General features: G+C 39.7%; 1 protein-coding gene across 1 annotated transcript; it reads right to left on the bottom strand.

The window, feature by feature from the left end:
* Positions 1–100: 100 nt before the first annotated feature.
* Positions 101–18,611, bottom strand: rad54l2 (RAD54 like 2). The gene is made up of 22 exons (XM_007234454.4): positions 18,467–18,611; positions 15,060–15,322; positions 14,086–14,473; positions 13,612–13,724; positions 13,385–13,501; positions 11,820–12,052; positions 10,857–11,039; positions 9,910–10,043; positions 9,624–9,820; positions 8,697–9,039; positions 8,031–8,208; positions 7,265–7,489; positions 6,345–6,463; positions 6,145–6,260; positions 5,842–5,941; positions 4,990–5,195; positions 4,470–4,645; positions 4,021–4,217; positions 3,709–3,884; positions 3,502–3,591; positions 2,719–2,808; positions 101–2,610 (listed from the first exon to the last, which is right to left on the bottom strand). Exons 2-22 carry the CDS (start codon positions 15,265–15,267, stop codon positions 1,652–1,654), a joined length of 4,548 nt encoding a protein of 1,515 aa, XP_007234516.3. The 5' UTR covers positions 15,268–15,322; positions 18,467–18,611; the 3' UTR covers positions 101–1,651.
* Between the last annotated feature and the right edge of the window lie 20 nt (positions 18,612–18,631).

Below are 18,631 nucleotides of genomic sequence, written 5' to 3'. Positions count from 1 at the left end.
TATATTAAAAAATCTGATTTGGGCTGGCATGCTGAACATACAATTAATCAATAACACTTATGCAGACCCTGTGAGTGTGCGAAGGAAATAGAGAACTCAATTACAGCAAGAAAAGTTCAATTTATTTTCTGTTAAAACAACATTAAATAAATACAATGTCATTTTGAACGCCTCCTCTGTGTGCTAAATACAAGAGCTGATGAGTCTCAATTTCTACCTGTACAAGAGAGTGTTTGTGTGTGTTCTCTCCAGTGGATCTGTCACAGATACTGGTCTTAAACTTTTTGAGAAAAACAAAACACAAAAACCTCAAACCTGTGTTGACCTCTCTGGTGGAAAGGAGAACAGGTTTTTTGTTTGTTTTCCTGTTTTAATAAAAAAAGAAAGAAAAAAGAGAAAGAAAGAAATGCAGATGTACAAAAATAAAAAAATTGCAAATTAATCAACCATTATAAATAAATAATTCTGGTAAGACAATACATCAAGGGAAAAAAACAGTTATGCTTCCATTGATAAGATGTTACAAAAAAAAAAAGATACAAAAATTTATGCTATACTAAAAAAAAAAAAAAGTTTATGTAACAAATAACGTACAGATGTCGCCCAATAATAAAACAAATCGACATGGGCATCAGCCAATAAGACAGCAGTGGTAGGAGGGGCTTGAGGGGTGTGCACCAATAGGCACCTAGAATGAACAGTGACTGGCAAAAAGGTCTGTCAGTCGAACAGCACAGGACAGGAGGGTTAGTTAGAACACGAATACTTGGAACATTCCACATCGATGTAGAAGTCACACTTTGGTCATAATTGTAGTCCAAACATAGATGGATGGAACAGGCTATGAACTACACACACGTCATACAGGAACCAAGTATTTTTCAACCCAAACAAGTCCAAAAAAGGGGGGTGAGGGTGATAATGAGGGTGGGTTTAGGGTTTGGGGGGGGGGGGGGGTAGGGTAACAGTCTACACAATTTTTTTCTCATAATTAATTTAGCAGGGACCAAAAAAAGAAACCCAACCAAAAAAATTAAATCTGCTACAGGAGTAAATAACATACGAACCAGATCCACAAGCGATATAAGGCTACGGACAATAAGACTAAACCCCAGCTATAATCACCCTCCACCACAAGGCTCTGAAGGCTAACATGAAATTACATTCTTTGAGTTGATTTTTTTCATTATTTGTTCTTCTATTTAAAGATTGAACATAATACAAAACAAAATAATGGCTTGTGAATACCTTGTGAATACCTATAGTCTCCTACCCACCCACCTCTCCATAATCCTTGCCCTGTTCTTAATTTTAAAATGGTCAAAACTCCACCCTTTACAAAAAGGTAGTACTTACAGGATCCATAAAAAAAAGGGGGGAAAAAAGTTTTTCACAATGTTTTCCGCATTCCATTTGATGCTACAAGATCTATCAAACAGCTAAATATATCTAAATTTACCTTTTACAGATGCAACCTAAAGACAACCACATCGAGTTCTGGTCAGCGGGAGGATTGGCTTCCGGATTTTAGCCAGTCATGGAAGCTCGTGTTCTGGTCCCTTTCTGTGCCTTTTGCATTCAGATCCACACAGTACCAAAAGACGGTTGCTGAAATTAAGCAGCCAATCACAATGCAGCGCTGCGAATCACATCACTGTCCAGTCACCTCAATGACATCATCGTCTGAACTGCTCCCCCCATTTTCCGCCAGGCTTGGGTGAGTGTCCGGCCGCGTTAAAGCCGCCCCCAGCAGGCTGGAGGTGGAGAGGAAGCTGGGCGTGGCAGCAGCGGTGGAGGCGGAGCCGGTAGAGGCAGAAGAGAGAGCGCCCCCTGGGTGCATCGAGGAGTTGGGGAATATTCTTGAGTCTATTCTAGAGTTCGGGAGGAGAGACTGACTGTACGACATACCAGAAATACCGGACAATATGTTGGCCATGTTAGGGTTGTAGAGGAAAGGAGGGAGTGAGGAAGAGGAGGATGACGATGCTGAAGGTGCGGAGGAGGAGGAAGTTGTGGTGGTTGTGTTGGCTGAGGAAGAATGGGAGGAACCTAAAGTGTCCGATGGGAACATGGTATGCAAATCAGTCAGCGTTTGCCCTGCCTGCGGAAAGTAGTGAGAGCGACTGGCCCCGCCCATAATGGGAGGGGTCATGTGATTCAAAGCACCGAACAGGGCTGGGTGAAGGTTCATAGACGGCATGTTGAAGCCGCTGCCTAAAGAGTATCCTTGGTAGCTGCCGGAAGCTCCGCTTGGTGCAGAGGTCCGTTTGGAGCCCCTGTTGTCTGCCATCAGTTTCCTTTTCAACGTTTGGATGTCGAGGGTGGGGGTGGAGCCAGAGCTCATGACATCATCATGCAGCTGCCTGGCTGGGCCCTCTAAAGAACGGCTCTGGTGAGATGGGCGGTCCAGGCCCGAAGGTTCTGCCGCATCCAGGGGCAACAGGCTGTTGTTTCCCAGGCCGTCAGCCTCGTTGGTGTAGCGGCGCAGCTCCCTCAGCAGGTCCGGACTGTTTGAGGGTGAAACTCTCCGGACGGAGTCTGGACTCAACCGCTTCGGCTCTGATGGAGACGCTCGACCGTTGCTGACTGAACGCAGCACAGAACTGGTGTCTGCGAGAGACAGAAAATAATAAAAAGACATGGGTTGAGTTTTATGAGAACTGCAAATGTCTTGGCGTTTGTGCGGCAGCAATAGTATTAAGTATATTAACATCATACCTCTAACTGAAGACGCTCCTCCATCACTGGCTCTCGTCTTCCCGGAGCGGATGGCGAAGATCCTTCCATCATTGGTCCTGATGTACGTACCTGAAGAAAATTAAAGGTTTGAGATTTTATTCAGATCCATTTGAATCACCTTTATTTAGCATCTGATATTTACTGTACACTAATATGAACCTAACGAAGTCAGATTTGACCAGGGATGCCCAAAAAATGTTGAGCTTCTACAAACAAGCAGCTATTCTTGTATAATTTTTAGCCATGCAAGCTAATGCAAGACAAGCTCTGGACTGCTCTGGACGAACCCAAAGACCATGCGCTCCTGCGACTGGACAAAATGTTAGTCTAAATATGATTAAAATAAACTTTTCTGGTCAGAGTTGTTGAACATTTTGAGTGAGAAAAGGCAACATTCTCCAAAAGGCCTTAACTGCAGTCTCAGCTGGGGTGGAGGTGGTCCTCTTTTGGACTTTTTTATGAAAAATTTATGTTTTATATGTGTGGCTCACAGGTTACTAAGAAGAACAGCCTAATGCGCTTTGATCTTCATTTAAAAATGAACTCTTCTTCAGAAGCACTATTTCCCACATTTTTGTGGGAAAATTAGCTGCTTCTTTCTAATTGATCTGAATGAGGTCTGCATTTCTAGGCTTTATAAAGTGGGTCCTTCACTTTGGAACACCTTTTTTGAGGTAGTAGCCAAGAAATGCTCTGTAACTGCATGTGCACGTGTTTGACTCTGACAGGTGGAAGATGATGTTGGTGTGAAAAATTGCGCACCTTTGGATCCTTTGATGACGTGAAGACTCTCCCCAGCGCCGATTCTGGCCTGAACGTCTGTAGAGCTGTTTGTGCCTGGGATCACAATATCTGCAGAGAGATTATTTTAGGCTGAATTAATGAAAAATAAAAAAGATACAAAAAAATTGAAAAGTGATATGTGATTTGTTATGATGTATATCGGTGTGTGTGTTTGTGTGTTAATACCAGTGGTGGTGATAATGCGCTGTACGTAGACTCCAGCTTTCTGAAGGTAGTTGACCGGAAAGGTGGAGCCGGAGCCGTGGCCTATGCCCACCTGGCGGGGCATCATGGGAATAGGGGTAGACTGAACTGGCCGCACACTCGCTATGGGCTTCTCATCCAACCGTACCGTTGGGCGCCTGACAGCAAACATGTAAAAACACAACCAAAGATGAGCCAATAGAAATGCCATAAAATTATTTAATAAAATCTTTTTCCACTGACTTCCACTGAAATTTAAAAACAGTCTAAGTGACCTGTCACAGACATACTGACCAGTTCCTCTGGCTGAAGGCTGGTATGTTGGACAGGTTCTGGTCAGTGGCGGGGTAATAGTGGGCATAGCTTGGCCGCTGGTACGGTACCGATGCCCTCTTCTCATCCTCATAACTCTTCTTAGCAGCTTTCTTTTCCGCCTTCGTCAGTTTCAGGTCCTTACGGTCCGTCAGCAGCGATTCATGATGGAAGGGTTGCTGCAGGGAGAGCGAGAAAGATGCGAGCTTGAGTTCAGTTTATTGGGTTTTATACATTAGAAAGTGATTTCTCTGTTTAATTTATACAAACATACATACATAAAATGTGTGTTATTATATTATTATTATAATTGTATACGTTTAAAGGCATATGGATAAGGGCCAGCCAATCAAACTGCCTGATTAGGAACAAAATATCAGCTTTCCCAGTGCATTAGTGAAGAGAAAATAAAATGTTTGATTGTTTATTACCTTGGTGACAAGGTCAGGATACTGCAGACAGGCATGTCTGATAACCTCTTCTACTTCCTCATCAGGCACCAGTTCCGATTGGCTGTCATCAGGCTCCTCCTCCACAAAGTGCAGCAGAGATTCCACCTCTTTCCGGGTGAAGGTCAGAACAGGGTTTAGATCGTCCACCACGCGATCTGCAGAGAAACAAGAGAAATGTGTAAGATATTAATGTTGGTGCTCTACAGCTTCACAGTCCTTGAATCAAGAACTCCAGAACAATGATGAACTGTAGCTGATAAGTACGAGATTCTGGTATATATAAATATAAAAAAAATTATAGCACATCCAGAAGTACATCTGGTCTAAGGACATTAATATCCAGGATAATCCACAGTAATTTCTACTAAAATGCTTTCTTTAAAAAACATTAATATTCAAACTAAAGTATTATTAATGAGATTAGCCCAAATTATTTCTATTACCAATAATTCCAGTAATAAAGTTTCAATAATATTAATATCCTAAATGGACGTCTTACCAGACATCCCCTGCTTGGAGACCTGCCGGTCGTAGATCTTCTTCTCGAGGGTGAAGTCACACACCAGTCTGTAGATGTAGCAGGGTTTATGCTGGCCGTACCGGTACACACGGCACACCGCCTGCGCATCGTGACACGGGTTCCACGAAGCGTCGAACACGACCACTCGATTCGCTCCAATCAGGTTCACTCCTAAACACCCCGCCCTAAAAGAGAGAGCATGCATCAGAGATCTTAGCATTCCAATCAGTTCAGCTCTATTCAGTTTTATTTAGTTTCATTTGGATTTATTTAGTTCAGTTTTTTAGTTTTTATTTAAGGGTTTATTTAAAAAAAAAATAATAATAATATTGTTACATCATAAAAGTCTAAATCCAATGTGCAGTATTGTATGCATAGATGTAAACACAATCATATATATAAAATACAAAAATAAAAAATAAAATATGTAACCTATACTGGGCAAATGGGTAAATTATGTTATCTCGATCTGCCCTAATGTATTTGTTTTACAGGACATTCACTAAAATCTCCCTCAAACCCTGTAAATAATTTAACACTTAGGAAGGTGGTGTGTATTCAGATTTTAAACCCAAAATTTCTTAGTTATTAAAAGTTCCCCCCCCCCACACACATTAATCCAGTCTCCTATTTGTGGTGATGTTTGGTTGCAGCCAATTTCTTTTAATTTGCCTTTTTACTTGCTAGGAGTACTTTAAAATAAATATTAATTTGTTTTGAAGTATAAAACTTTAAATCTAAAGTCAAGGAGGATTTCCAAAATCTCCTATAATGTACTGTTAATGCTGTGTGACCTTTTTAAAGATAGTTGTGATAGAAGTTGTGTTTTACCTGGTGGACAGTAGGAAGACCCAGGCTGTGGTGTTTGCAGGATCGTTAAACTGATTAATGAGTTTCTCTCTCTCTGAGGCAGAGGTGCTCCCATCCAACCCTACAGAAAACAAACACACACATCAACATATTAAATTAATATGAGGTCACACTGTAGCAGTTATTAAACGGGTTCGTATCACTTTAATAATTTTCTTTTTTCATTTGCTGTACAAGTAAAAAAAAATACATTTAAATGTGTTTATCTACTTCCATGAACATTATACAATAACCAGTTATACAGCAGAATAACTGAAAACGTACTGTAGTAGTTGATACTGCGGACCCAGTTCTGAGTCTGAGTCTGGTCCCCTATTTTGATAGGCATCGGCCTCAGACACAGAAAGTCTTCAATGACCGTTAAGGTGGACAGACTTTGACTGTGGACAGAAAGGACAGAATTAAAAGTGTTAAAAATGCTATAGGTTTAAATGCAACACAACCACTTATGACTTCTTTCTTACCTGAAGACCAAGATTTTGTCTCCTCTACTGACACACTCGTCTATCAGGTGGAAAAGCAGAACCATCTTAGCAGAGTTTTCCAGAACACCAGTCTGATAGCCGGTCATGATGTCCTTCGCCTACAAAGACAGATCAATGGTTCAGATCAAACCCTGATGCTAATTAATTCATTTATTAATGTGGTCCTTGTGAAAATAAAAAAAGGAACACTTTTTGGTGTGATGAGAAATTCTTCATTGTTTATATGTAAATATACATTTCAAATTAATCTAATATATTATTAAAAAACTGCAGCCTGCTTTTATATATTGGTGTTTCCCTTTCATAGCAAAATAATTGAGACAGATATCAGATATTATTATAAAATGAATTTAGATTTAGAGGACGATGGATGATCACAAGCCATCAAACCAAACTGAACTGCTTGAATTTTTGCACCAGGAGTAAAGCAGCATAAAGTTATCCAAAAGCAGTGTGTAAGACTGGTGGAGGAGGAGAACATGATGCCAAGATGCATACAATTAAAACTGTGATTAAAAACCAGGGTTATTCCACCAAATATCAATTTCTGAGCTCTTTTTAAATATAAAACTTTATAAATATAAACTTGTTTTCTTTGCATTATTTGAGGTCTGAAAGTTCTGCACCTTTTTTTTATTTCAGCCATTTCTCATTTTCTGTAAATAAATGCTCTAAAAGACAATATTTGTATTTGGAATTTGGGAGTAAATTTGTGTGTAGTTTATAAAATAAAACAACAATGTTCATTTTCTTTAAACATTTACCTATAAATAGCAAAATCAGAGAAACTAATTCAGAACCTGAAGTGCTCTAAATTATTTCCAGAGGTGTACATACATAGCATCTGTGCTAGTGTCTAAATAATCGATACTCTCAAATTTGTGCATGTGTTTTCGTACCCATTCATAGGTGATGACCTGGTTGGCCCGTTCCTGTAGGGGAGGGAGGGTCATTCCAGTTAGCCCCACTTTACTGTTAGCAGGGTCAGAATTTTTGTTTTTTAAGCCCGGGGCACTGCAGCGGGTAGCTGAGGTGGAGTTCAGGTCATCCAGATCCAGGTCCTGCTCGTTGGCCATATTCTCCTTCTGAAGAGTTTCATAGAGGACATCTGGATGGTTCCAAATCTGATGGAAACCACAGAAACACAGAAACACATGGGTCAGGATCAGATACAGGCATTTAACATTAAACCATTGTGCAGCACTGCTTAGAGCTTGCAAAAGCTTTCATTCTGACCAAACAGCAGCACAACTTCAATAGTCTGAGGACTGAGACCAACTGATAAATCAAGTAGAACCACAAGACCTGCAGCCACATCAAGCAACTTCAGATTAGACTGAACACCGACCAAGTCTGTGTTGATATAAAAAGCTTTATTGCTCAATTGTATTGCTTGCACAGACCTGCATACAAGTTTTTTGACCTTTTTACTTTATATTTAAAAAACACTGACGACCATACACTGAAATATTTGTTATGCCATTTTCTGCTAAATATTTTAAGTTGCTGAATATTTTCAGCTGCCGAATATCTAATGCATCCTGACTACACACTTGAAAAGATAATTTTGTGCTTACACAGCTTTTGTGGCCTCTTAAACTGGTAATCAGGCCGTGACACACAGAACTCTAGCTGTATAAACACTGCCACTGGTGCAGTCTTTACCTTGCAGCAGACACAGAAGGCTTTCAGAGGGTTTAGACCCAGCCAGCCGCTGTTTCCTGCCTCACGGAAGCGGTTCATGAACTCTTTGTAGAGGGCCCTCTGCAGGGGAGAGAGCCGCACCAGGATTACATGCTCCTCTTTAGTGGGCAGCTGCGTCCGCAACACGTCATGACCTCGTCTGGAGGAGGAAAGTAAGGAATGTCAAATTCTACAATATACAACTGAGCAAATATGACACTTTCATATACATTTTAGAGCACAATTTGTTGATTTGCTTAATTTAACATACTGATGAACAGAATTTGTTGATTTAGAATTAGGGATGCATTTATACCATGTTTTTTCCAATTGAGTACATGTATTTTTGTCCATACTAAGCATTTAGAGGCTAGTTTTAGTTTCTGCAAAATGAGGATCTACTAAATATTGATGTATTTTTTTTCTGTTGGGGTGCCCCAATTTATGCACCTGCCTAATTTTGTTTAAATTATTACACACTTACAGTAAATACTATAAACTTCATTTCACTTCTCAAATATCACTGTGTTCATCTTCTATATGATATATTTAAGGCCCAAAACCCAAATCAGTATTATTACTCGTGCATCCCTACTTAGAATACCATCTGAACAGGTAATCTGAGCAGGGGTTCACTGAGTCACTCACCTCTGTACGAAGCCCTCCAGCAGGCTGTGCAGGACATGGCTGCGGTACCTCATGAGTCGGACGTCCTGCGGCGTGCTGTCGATACACTGACCGTTCAGGATCGGCCGTTCAAACATGTTGCTAAATTCCTGACGGGTACCAAGAAAGTCCGGCCTCACAAAGTCCACCATGCACCAGTACTCAATCAGGTTATTCTGGAGAGGGTAACCGGTCAGCACCACGCGCCGCCGTGAGCGAATGTTCTTCAGGGCCTGAGAGGTGCTGGCGTGGCAGTTCTTAATGCGGTGACCCTCATCACAAATCACCACATCCGGACCGGGCCGGGAAATAGCCTTCTCGATCCCTAACGAGAAGAAAAAAAAAGGAGATATCAGTTAGATTATAACAACATGCAGGGTTTATACATGTTTCAACCATGAAGTTTCCATGATTTTTTTTATGATTTTTTGTGCCTTTAAGGCACATTTTCATGACCATACTATTTTTAAAACATTAGTGCAGACATGGACAATAAAACAAAAAAACAACTAAATAGATTTCCTCCATCAATGAACTGAAACACAAATATTTTTTACATTTCCATGACTTTTCCAAAACGTTCTGGGTATTCATATTTTTACAAAACTTATCCAGACCTGGAAATTGCTATTTTCAAATTCCATATATATATAAATGCAATGTAATGTATTTATCAGACATGAATTATTAAAACATAAAATCATTTCTTACTGATCTGTAGAAACCCTAAATTATCTAAATAATCAACATGAATCAATTATGAAGAAATCTTTGATTTTCAATTTTGTCAGAAAAAGCCAAGTTCAATAAATTCACCACAAGGCCATAGATTTACACACCCTAATAACTAATAATTGGTTATTAATTTCCTCAAAGATTTTATTATTTGTTAGGCTGATGATAACAGACCTTTCATTAGCTCCTGCTGTCTATCCTCCTCGTCCAGGTCGATGATGACCGGTCCAGCAGGCTTTTTCGATTTCCTCTTGCGTCCGGTTACAAAGCTCTTTTTAAGGGACAGCAGGCGGTACATCTCGTATCCCATTAACAAAACCCCGCCGTCGTTCGTCCACTCATCCACCACTTTCGCTCGGGCCGCCGTCGTCCTGCAGGAAGGAGCAGAAAGGTTACCAAACACGTTTCAACTTATCGCCAATGTAGGGGAGGTAAACTGGTGTAAAAAGGGTGCAGTTACTTGTGCTCGTCGTTGAGGATGTGCACTTTAAAGGTTCGGGGGGAAACGTGGGCTGGATCAGTGTCTGGAGGAATAGACTCAGCTGAAGGCAACCACAGATTAAACTCAGCTAACCAGTTCTGCAGTGTGTTCACCTGCAGAGCGAGAGAGAACCAGAGAAAAAATACATTATCAGTTACATTACATAAATTATTGTAGAATCGTAAATATAAATTATAAGATACCGTATTTTTATTAGGAGTATATGTAAATCTATTTTTTTATCTCATTAGTTTTTGATATGCACTTTATTTTTTTCACTAAAATTAAATAATACAATTTCGATACTGTGTAAAAAAAATTCTCAGTACTGCCTCAATTCTTATAATATTGAAAAAATAATTCTGAATCAAATCACACTTATGCAGCCATTTTCCCAGTCTTCAGATCACTAAGAACAATTTACACATAATGTGTTGTAATTTTACTACTTGTAAATAAAATTAAACTGATGCTGCATTTTATTATTATTTATTTAATTCTATTTTATATACACTTATTTATATTTTTTCCTCATTTTTTCCCAATTAATCAAGGCAGATTGTCCCACCCATTCAGCTGCTACTCAGCTGCTACTCAGCTGTATATACCAGTAGCTAGTGATGCCACAACAAAAGAAGGGTGAAGACAAGCACACGCCTCCTCGAACACATGTGTAGTCAGCCACCCCTTCTTTTTGAACTGCTGCTGATGTAGCATTGCTGAGTATCATCACAGCGCTAACACTCGGAAGAAAGCGCAGCGACTCGGTTCTGATACATCAGCTCACAGAGAGAGCAAGACCAATTGTGCTTTCTCAGGGCTCCAGCAGCTGGTGGCAAGCTGCATAACCAGGATTTGAACCAGCAAACTATAATTAAATTTTATACTACTTTAAAATTCAGTCAAAGCAATGCAAACAGTCTTACAGGGACAATGGCGAGGACAGTTCTGGCTCCCGTGTGCCGCAGTAGAACATCTACGAAGGAGATGACCTGCAGGGTTTTGCCCAGACCCATACTGTGGGCCAGAATACAGCCGAACCCACTGCTGCTCTTATAGCGCTCCAGAGACTCCACCAGATTATCATACAGGAAACGGATTCCGCCAATCTGATAAATACAGAGAGAACAGAGCATAGATACTCAGATTTGTTTTTACAATTCTAAAAAAGAGAAAAAATGGTTCTATGACAAGTAACAAGAAGCTTAACCCTGTTTAGTGCTACACAGCATCATGCTTTGAAAAGGTTCCAGTAGAGTTTTTCTATTTAGGGACAATTTTTGTTTAAAACAGGCTAAAGCCCTGTCCGGACGAGATTAGTTTCTCAGGGGGAAAAAATATTTCACATTTCTACTCTTAGTGAAAAAACTCTTGCGTCCAGTGAGTTTTTAGGCTTTTTTCTCGGTCACATGACATCACGTTCAGTAGCTACTCCATTTCCACTCACTGTTGTGTTTTTACATGGATCTCTGTGGAAACGCACGCCCAACGTGTAATTATGGTGCGCGGCAGTGGACAAATAGCTGTTTTAAATAGCTATTACAAATAGCGAGGTGATGTAACTCAGAAATGTGCGTCCGGACGGGACTAAAATTACCGGAGGAGCACAGAGTTCAGAGAAAAACAGTAGATAATTCAGCCTGTAATTTTCTTAGAGGACGTCTGGGAAAACATGTACATGGTTGTTCCGGATGGGAATAAAATCACAAAGGATAAAAACCCCCCATAAAAAAGAAAATTACCCAGGACCCCCTGTGAAACTAGTCCTGTCTGAATAGGGCGTAAGAACTATTTTTTTCATTTTAAACTGTTCTTCTTCTCTATGAAGAAACATTTAATTAAGAAGCCTTTTGAACACAAAACTTCTGATGAGATGTAAGGTGATGTACCTGATGTGGTTTAACGGCTCGTGCGAGCTGTGGTGCGAGGAACAGGTCCTCCTCCTCAGCTGGGTGGTTGATGTTGACCAGTACTCTTCCCTGAGCGTCCGGCTGATTCAGAGAGTCGTTTATGTGCGAGCCGCTGCTCTCCTCAGTTCCAGGCGTACCCGAGCGCTCATTATCCTCATCCTCACTGCTGATGGGCAGTGCGTCTTCATCACCAGAACTCAGCTCGATCACATCTAACAAGGAAGGTTAAGTACAAGCATTACTCAGCTGTTGCAGTTACGCATCTTAGAGATAGCATATGGCTAGGCATGGTTAGGTGCATGGTGTAAAAGTCATTTTAAGTGTCTAAGACTAGGCACATGCACACTGCAGTGTTAATACTTGTGAACAGGCATGCACTCCTGCTGTTGTTATTCTGAATAGTGATGATTTCCATTACACTGCACTGGCTGTCTCCTGTGTGTTTCCCTATGGATGAGAGGGCAAGTAGCTATCCACAAGCACATTCACCCAATGGCTCATTCATTACAATGGCTACAGCAGGGTTCATACACTTTTTAACCAAAAAATCTCCATGATTTTTTTCATGACTTTTCCATGCAAATTTTTATGACCATACGGTTTTTAAAACAGTACAGACATGGACAATAAAACCAAAAATCAACCAAAACTATAATCAAAATTGATTATAGTTAGACTAAAATGAATCTGACACACAATGTTTAACAATTAAAATGAGTTCCATTTTGTAGGGCTAAATTACTGAGATGCTAAATTTGTTAGCTCAAAATAAATTTTCATCGATACATGGAAACAAAGATTTGTAGAATACATTTCCATGACTTTTCCAAAACTTTCTGGTTATTTTTATTTTTCCATTACTTATCCAGGCCTGGAAATTGCTATTTTCAAATTCCAAGACTTTTCCATTTTTTTCATGAGCATACGAACCCTGCTACAGTTACAATATGGATGCACTTGGATTGAAGGTGTTTTCACAACTGCACTTTTTGTAGTCCAGTTAAACTGGGCACTGGTTTGTCTTCACCCTTGGTGCAGTTTGTTTTGGCAGGTGCATTCAGATCTGGGAGAAGAGGTGGTCTCTGCCCTGTCCTAATCAAACTCTAGAGTGTTTTTTGGTGAGAATGTGATGCGACCATTAAATCAAATATACTTCTCAGGCTTTTCAGGTGCAGTTAAACTTGATTTATCACCCAGAAAATTAATGTAAAGTAAAGTAAAGTAATGCACCTTTGCCACTGCTTCATGCTAAATTTCACTGAAATACATGATAGTCTATAACACAGATTAGTATTACAATCTGTGTTACAGTTTTACAGCCAAGTATGACCAATAAGCGGAGCCAATGCACTCATGTGGTTTGTTGTGACGCACTTGTTTTTGCGATGCACAATTTTCCTGTGTGAAACCAAAACGAACTAGATGATCTAGGCTGGAAATAGATGGACATGAACGGGCATGATTGGGCATCAATATTTCCATCAAAAACAAACAAGCCCCATTCAGATCATCTTCTGTGTGTTTTTGTGTGTGTGTGTGTGTACCATCTCTGGGTGCAGGTTTTGGAGGGGGAGCTGCTACTCTGGATTCTCCTTCATCTCCACTGCTGTCCAGGCAGATTACCTCGCCCTTACAAACAGCTGCTAAAGTAGGAATGTCCACTGAGAAAAGAGATAAGAGGAACACGATAAGCAGGTCCACATAGAATATGCTTTTAAATATATGAGTTTATCTGTTTCTGTGAGGCAGTACACTGTGTGCATGTATGTACCTGCAGGTAAAGGGTAATCTTTACGCTGCTGCTCGAGTCGTTTTCTCCTCTCTAGCTCTTCCTGCTGGGCAGCTTTAGTCCCCGGCTCCAGCTGGTGCTCCTTCAGCAGCTTCCTACAGAGAGCAGAGGGGAAAAACACTCAGATATGAAATACACACACTAACACACACACACACCACTTGCTGGGGTGTGTTATATCTTGAATAGAAATGTGTTCATCAAGCTAGGCTTTCAAACAGCTTTTTAAAAATATTTTTAGTCTTCTGCTCATGCTGTGCAGAATTGACAGAACAGAAGTTTTATCAGCAGTTTAATAACTGTCTGCAAACTATATTTCACAGACATAAGTATTGAGACACTTGCTCAATTCTTTCAAAATCAAGATTATTAAAAAGAGGGTTTATCCATTTTCGGATGCAATAACCTTCTCAACTGTAGCTGTAATGAAATCTATTACTGAAGCTAATAGTGTACCTGATATTTCTCCTCAAGTGAGCAGGTTTGGAAGGCTTTGAGCTCTTCTTCTTCTTTTCTTCTTCTTTCTTCTTCTTGTGCTTGTTCTTATTCTTGTTCTTGCTCTTCTTCTTGGTGGTAATGTTGTTGCTCTCGGGCCCAGCAGCAGACTGAGTTTGAGAACCCTGAGGGCTGGAAGGTCGGGAGTTGGACCTGGATGAGGGCTGAGACACCGGCCTGGAGGAAGGCCTGGAGGAAGGTCTGGAGGGTGGTCTGGAAGATGGTCTTGATGATGGTTTGGAGGATGGTTGGGTGGGTGTGGCAGGGGCGGAGTCACTGGACTGAGAAGAAGAGAGGGCAGGGCTCGTTCGGTCCGCCTGTTTCTCCACATCCATTTCATCTGACTCATCTGTTAAAAAGCACAAGACAATTAATCAATTATCAACTGATTTAAGTAGGAGCTGAAACTAATCTGACAATAGATCATCTAGAACATTTTAATAAATATATAGCAATTATTGTTATTCAAATAATATTGTTATTTATTCAATAAAACAGAAACTGATCTAAAATACAATATCAAATGTTATGCCGTAAATACAGTCAAGGTATCACCCAGCCAATATACTGTAATTTAATTTTGACCATCTTGACTTTACTGCATTTGTGTTTACTACACATAACTGGAACAGTGTTTGTTTGTGTATCAGTATATTTCTGTAGTATTTCTGGTATGTGCTACTATCAGTACAGTTGCATTCCTGGCACAGACTGATTTGGAAAGCTGAGAGTACAGTGCGCTCCAGGCTACCAGTGCTCCACTGCACTGAACTGCTCCACTAACAACCTGACCCACTTCTCCTTTACTACACTGACCTGCTTCAGACTAACTAATCAAACTACATCACATTAAACACACCTGAAAAAAAAATACAGGTTACCCTGGTTAAAATTTAAAGGGATAAAAAGAGATCTGAGGGGAAAAAAGGATTCACCTGCTGCATCGTTTTCTTCATTGTCGTCTTCGTCGTCGTCGTCGTCATCATCATCATCATCATCATCATCATCATCATCATCTCCATCGTCGTCATCGTCAGCATCATTTTCTCCATCACCTTCCTCTCCCATCTCCTCCTCATCCTCCTCTGGTTCACTGTTGAGACTGGGCTCCAGGTCACTCTCTGAGATCGCCTCTTCTGACATGGCGTCTCTCCTGGGGTCTCCAAGAGCACTACCTACACATCCTTACACGGATCACCTTTAATACACAATACACAAACACATTAAATATTACTTACACCATCCTTACAGACACCACCTTAAAGAGACCACCTTAAATACAAATGTCTTAACATGAACCATATTAATACAAACACATTTTCACCCTGACCATCTTAAATACCTTAACCACAATTAAAAACACATCTTTACATGGAACACCTTAAATATTAACATATTCAATAATACACATCCACATACATTGCACATTACTAGTGATGTCTTGATGTTGATAGGTCAAGCTAAAGGTGTTGCGTGGTGTTCCAGTGACCTCTGACCGTGACCGTCTTTGGTTTATTACTGAAAATATCTACAATATTACACATTAAAATGTGCAGTCTGGCAAAACTGCTAATCCCTACAACCCTACATTTTTCCAGATCAATAGGGCTGCAGTTCAAATCACTATAAAAGCAAAAGGTAACCAATACATCTGAGGATAAAAAAAATATGAAAGTCACAAAAAGTAATGATACAAAGCCTGAAAGAAAAATGGGCAAACAGGACAATTTACAGTTACATAACTCAGACAGTTACTTAGCACTTTTCTTATTTGGCACCAAAATACTGAGGAAAATATAGGCCAGTAGACTGAACACGACACACTAACACACTCTCACGCTCTCTCTCCATTACACAACCAAAGCTCTAATGCTGCCTCCCACATACAGATGCTCACACACTCCAAAACACACATGGCATTCTGCTCTGACAAACAACACTGTTGCAACTCAAACCACTCTTTAAAGCGACACTTATCACTGGAGTCTGTATGAGAGGATAAATAATGTGTCTGGTGTCCAAATACTGTAAATCAGCTGTTGTGAATGTATATTTATGTTGGGGGAAGGGTGTTTTTTATTGTTTACTACAGATACAGTAACTACCTCCACCATGTTTGATGGTTTAAAAAAACAGTGCTCTATTATAGCCACCAATATAGAGATTCAAATAGTGGACAATCAATATATTAGTCATGATATTAACCTCACTAATTATAATAAGCAATATTGTTCACTATTCAACAGGCATTTACAACAATATCAGGAGCATACTGCTATCGGCAAACATTACCACATATCAGGTGTGATGGATATGTGTGTGAAGCTAATATGTTCTGATGCTTTAAATGAACTACAGAAAAATGTGTGAATAGGCATTGCTGTACTACTGCATTAAAATATCTGGGTTTATATATATATATATATATATATATATATATACGTATATATATATATATATATATATATATATATATATATATATATATATATATACGTATATATATATATATATATATATATACGTATATATATATATATATATATATATATATATATATATATATAATATGTTCTGATGTATTAAATTGTGAGTGATGCTGAAGATGCAAATACTGCTATTTGTGAATAAGGCACTGGGTAGGCTGTTGGTGATTCTATGCTGACCATTTGCAGACACTTTTGGAATTCCTGTACTCCCACAATGACGGGATAGTCCAGCTGGATATGGCACTATGCCATCAGTCCCAAGGCATTATCTTGAACTGGTTCAAGATAAATTATTGAGACCTTTAAATACAAATTTAATCCCATATCAGCGCATTGCTATTTGTAGTGTCTACTATGGCAGAAATCCTACATTTAAAAAGGCTATAAATGTGTGTGTACACCTGTTCCTTTAGGTTTTACTCATAAGTATCTAAAGTATATATACACATTTGTATACCGTACACTTCTCTTCACATTTAATGTGTTTTCTTTGTTTTTATGATTGTTTTATATTGTACATTTATTATGTGGAATTATTTAGTAAACAAAAAGTGCTAAACAAGCCAAAATATGCTTTAAACCTTAGACATCATCTATGAACCCATATTTCTTATAATCATGTTTACTGCACATTTTGCTCTGCCACTCTGATCTGTTTCTTTTTTAACACTAATATTTTGTCGTTTTGGTTACTATACCAGATCATCTTCTATTTTTTTTTTAAATATATAATGTAAGATGACATATCTCCATACAATACAATGAGGAATACAAGTGAGCCATGAGTCAAAAGTATATGTATGTGTGCAAGAATATTTAAAGAAGAGTATATGGATGTATAAAAACATATATTATTATTCAACTTCATTATGATAAAACAGTGGATCTCATCTACAGTCTATGAAACTCCCTTTCTTTCATGTTTTAAATGCTTCCCTGCTACAATACATCTAATTCTAAAGTTAATATATCTACACCCTGCTAACAAAGTCAAGCTGGTCATCCAGAGAAAACATATAGTTTTACTTTCTGGTTTTACCAACTGGTCTTTTGCTAGATTTTTTTTAGCAGGGCAGTTACCCCCTAGCTCCCAAAAAATGGCATGATTTTTTTTTTTTATCCAAAATGTATAATTTACACCATAGAGGGTTAATAACAACACATTAGTCTCTCTATACATGTTCTTCAGTTGTTAATTTGCTCTTGGAGGAAAACTGCTGCTAAGATTTGATTGCATTCAGCTACATGAGAGCATTATCTGGGTTTGATGCGTGTGTTGGATGATCAGTTCTGTCACACCAGCTCATCTTTAAAGGTAAACTAGGTTATTAGACTGAGCTCCACCACAGTCCACCGTTTCTCAGCCTGGTGCTGGGGGGCTCTATACCCCTCTAGACCACCTTCAGCACAGGGAATGGTGTCTATAAAGGTCCAGAATGTCCTGCTCTACAGGTCAGGGATTTTCTACAGATACTAATACCTGTGTTTACACTCACACACTGTTTACTAGGGGTCTTATTAGCCCCCCAAACACACAGCAGTAGCACCTCCGCTAGATACACACGCACACTCACACACACCAGCGCTAAACACAGCCCCCTAAATAACGCATTTACCGCGTTTATAATCACAGTCTGAGATAAACAGCGGCGGCCTGGTGCTCTAACCGAGCTAATGACAGCGGAGTTAGCATCATTAGCACCCCGGCTAACCTCTATTGTCCACTGGGTTTAGCGTTAGCATTAGCTTCCCTGCTATTCTCCCCCAAGATCAGAACTACTGATAAACCTACAGCTTATTCCGCGCCGCAGCGCGTTTACCGGCCCGCCACCGCGCTCCCACGGCACACTAACCTTCTGCGAGCTCCTCACTGCAGCCGAGTCCCAGCGTTCCCGCGCCTCATTCACGATTTTATTAATTTATTCTCAAAAAAACTCTATTCTTTATTTTCTCTATCACAGTTTTCCATGAGTGTCACTCCTAAAGCGGCACGCGGGGGCGCACAACACCGCCGCTCT

The sequence above is a fragment of the Astyanax mexicanus genome, chromosome 24, assembly GCF_023375975.1.
Source record: "Astyanax mexicanus isolate ESR-SI-001 chromosome 24, AstMex3_surface, whole genome shotgun sequence".
NCBI classification, from domain to species: Eukaryota; Metazoa; Chordata; class Actinopteri; order Characiformes; family Acestrorhamphidae; genus Astyanax; species Astyanax mexicanus.
The sequence above is the reverse complement of the archived record's forward strand: the minus strand, read 5'-3'. Positions and strand labels throughout refer to the sequence as shown.

Bases quoted from the DNA above. Each gene is read 5' to 3' on its own strand.
- rad54l2 (XM_007234454.4), bottom strand. From the start codon at position 15,267: ATGTCAGAAGAGGCGATCTCAGAGAGTGACCTGGAGCCCAGTCTCAAC. The intron at 12,053-13,384 runs GTACACACACAC...CTTCCTTGTTAG, and splicing joins AAAACCTGCACCCAGAGATG to ATGTGATCGAGCTGAGTTCT. The intron at 5,942-6,144 runs GTACGTTTTCAG...TGTTTTCTGTAG, and splicing joins CCGCAGTATCAACTACTACA to GGTTGGATGGGAGCACCTCT.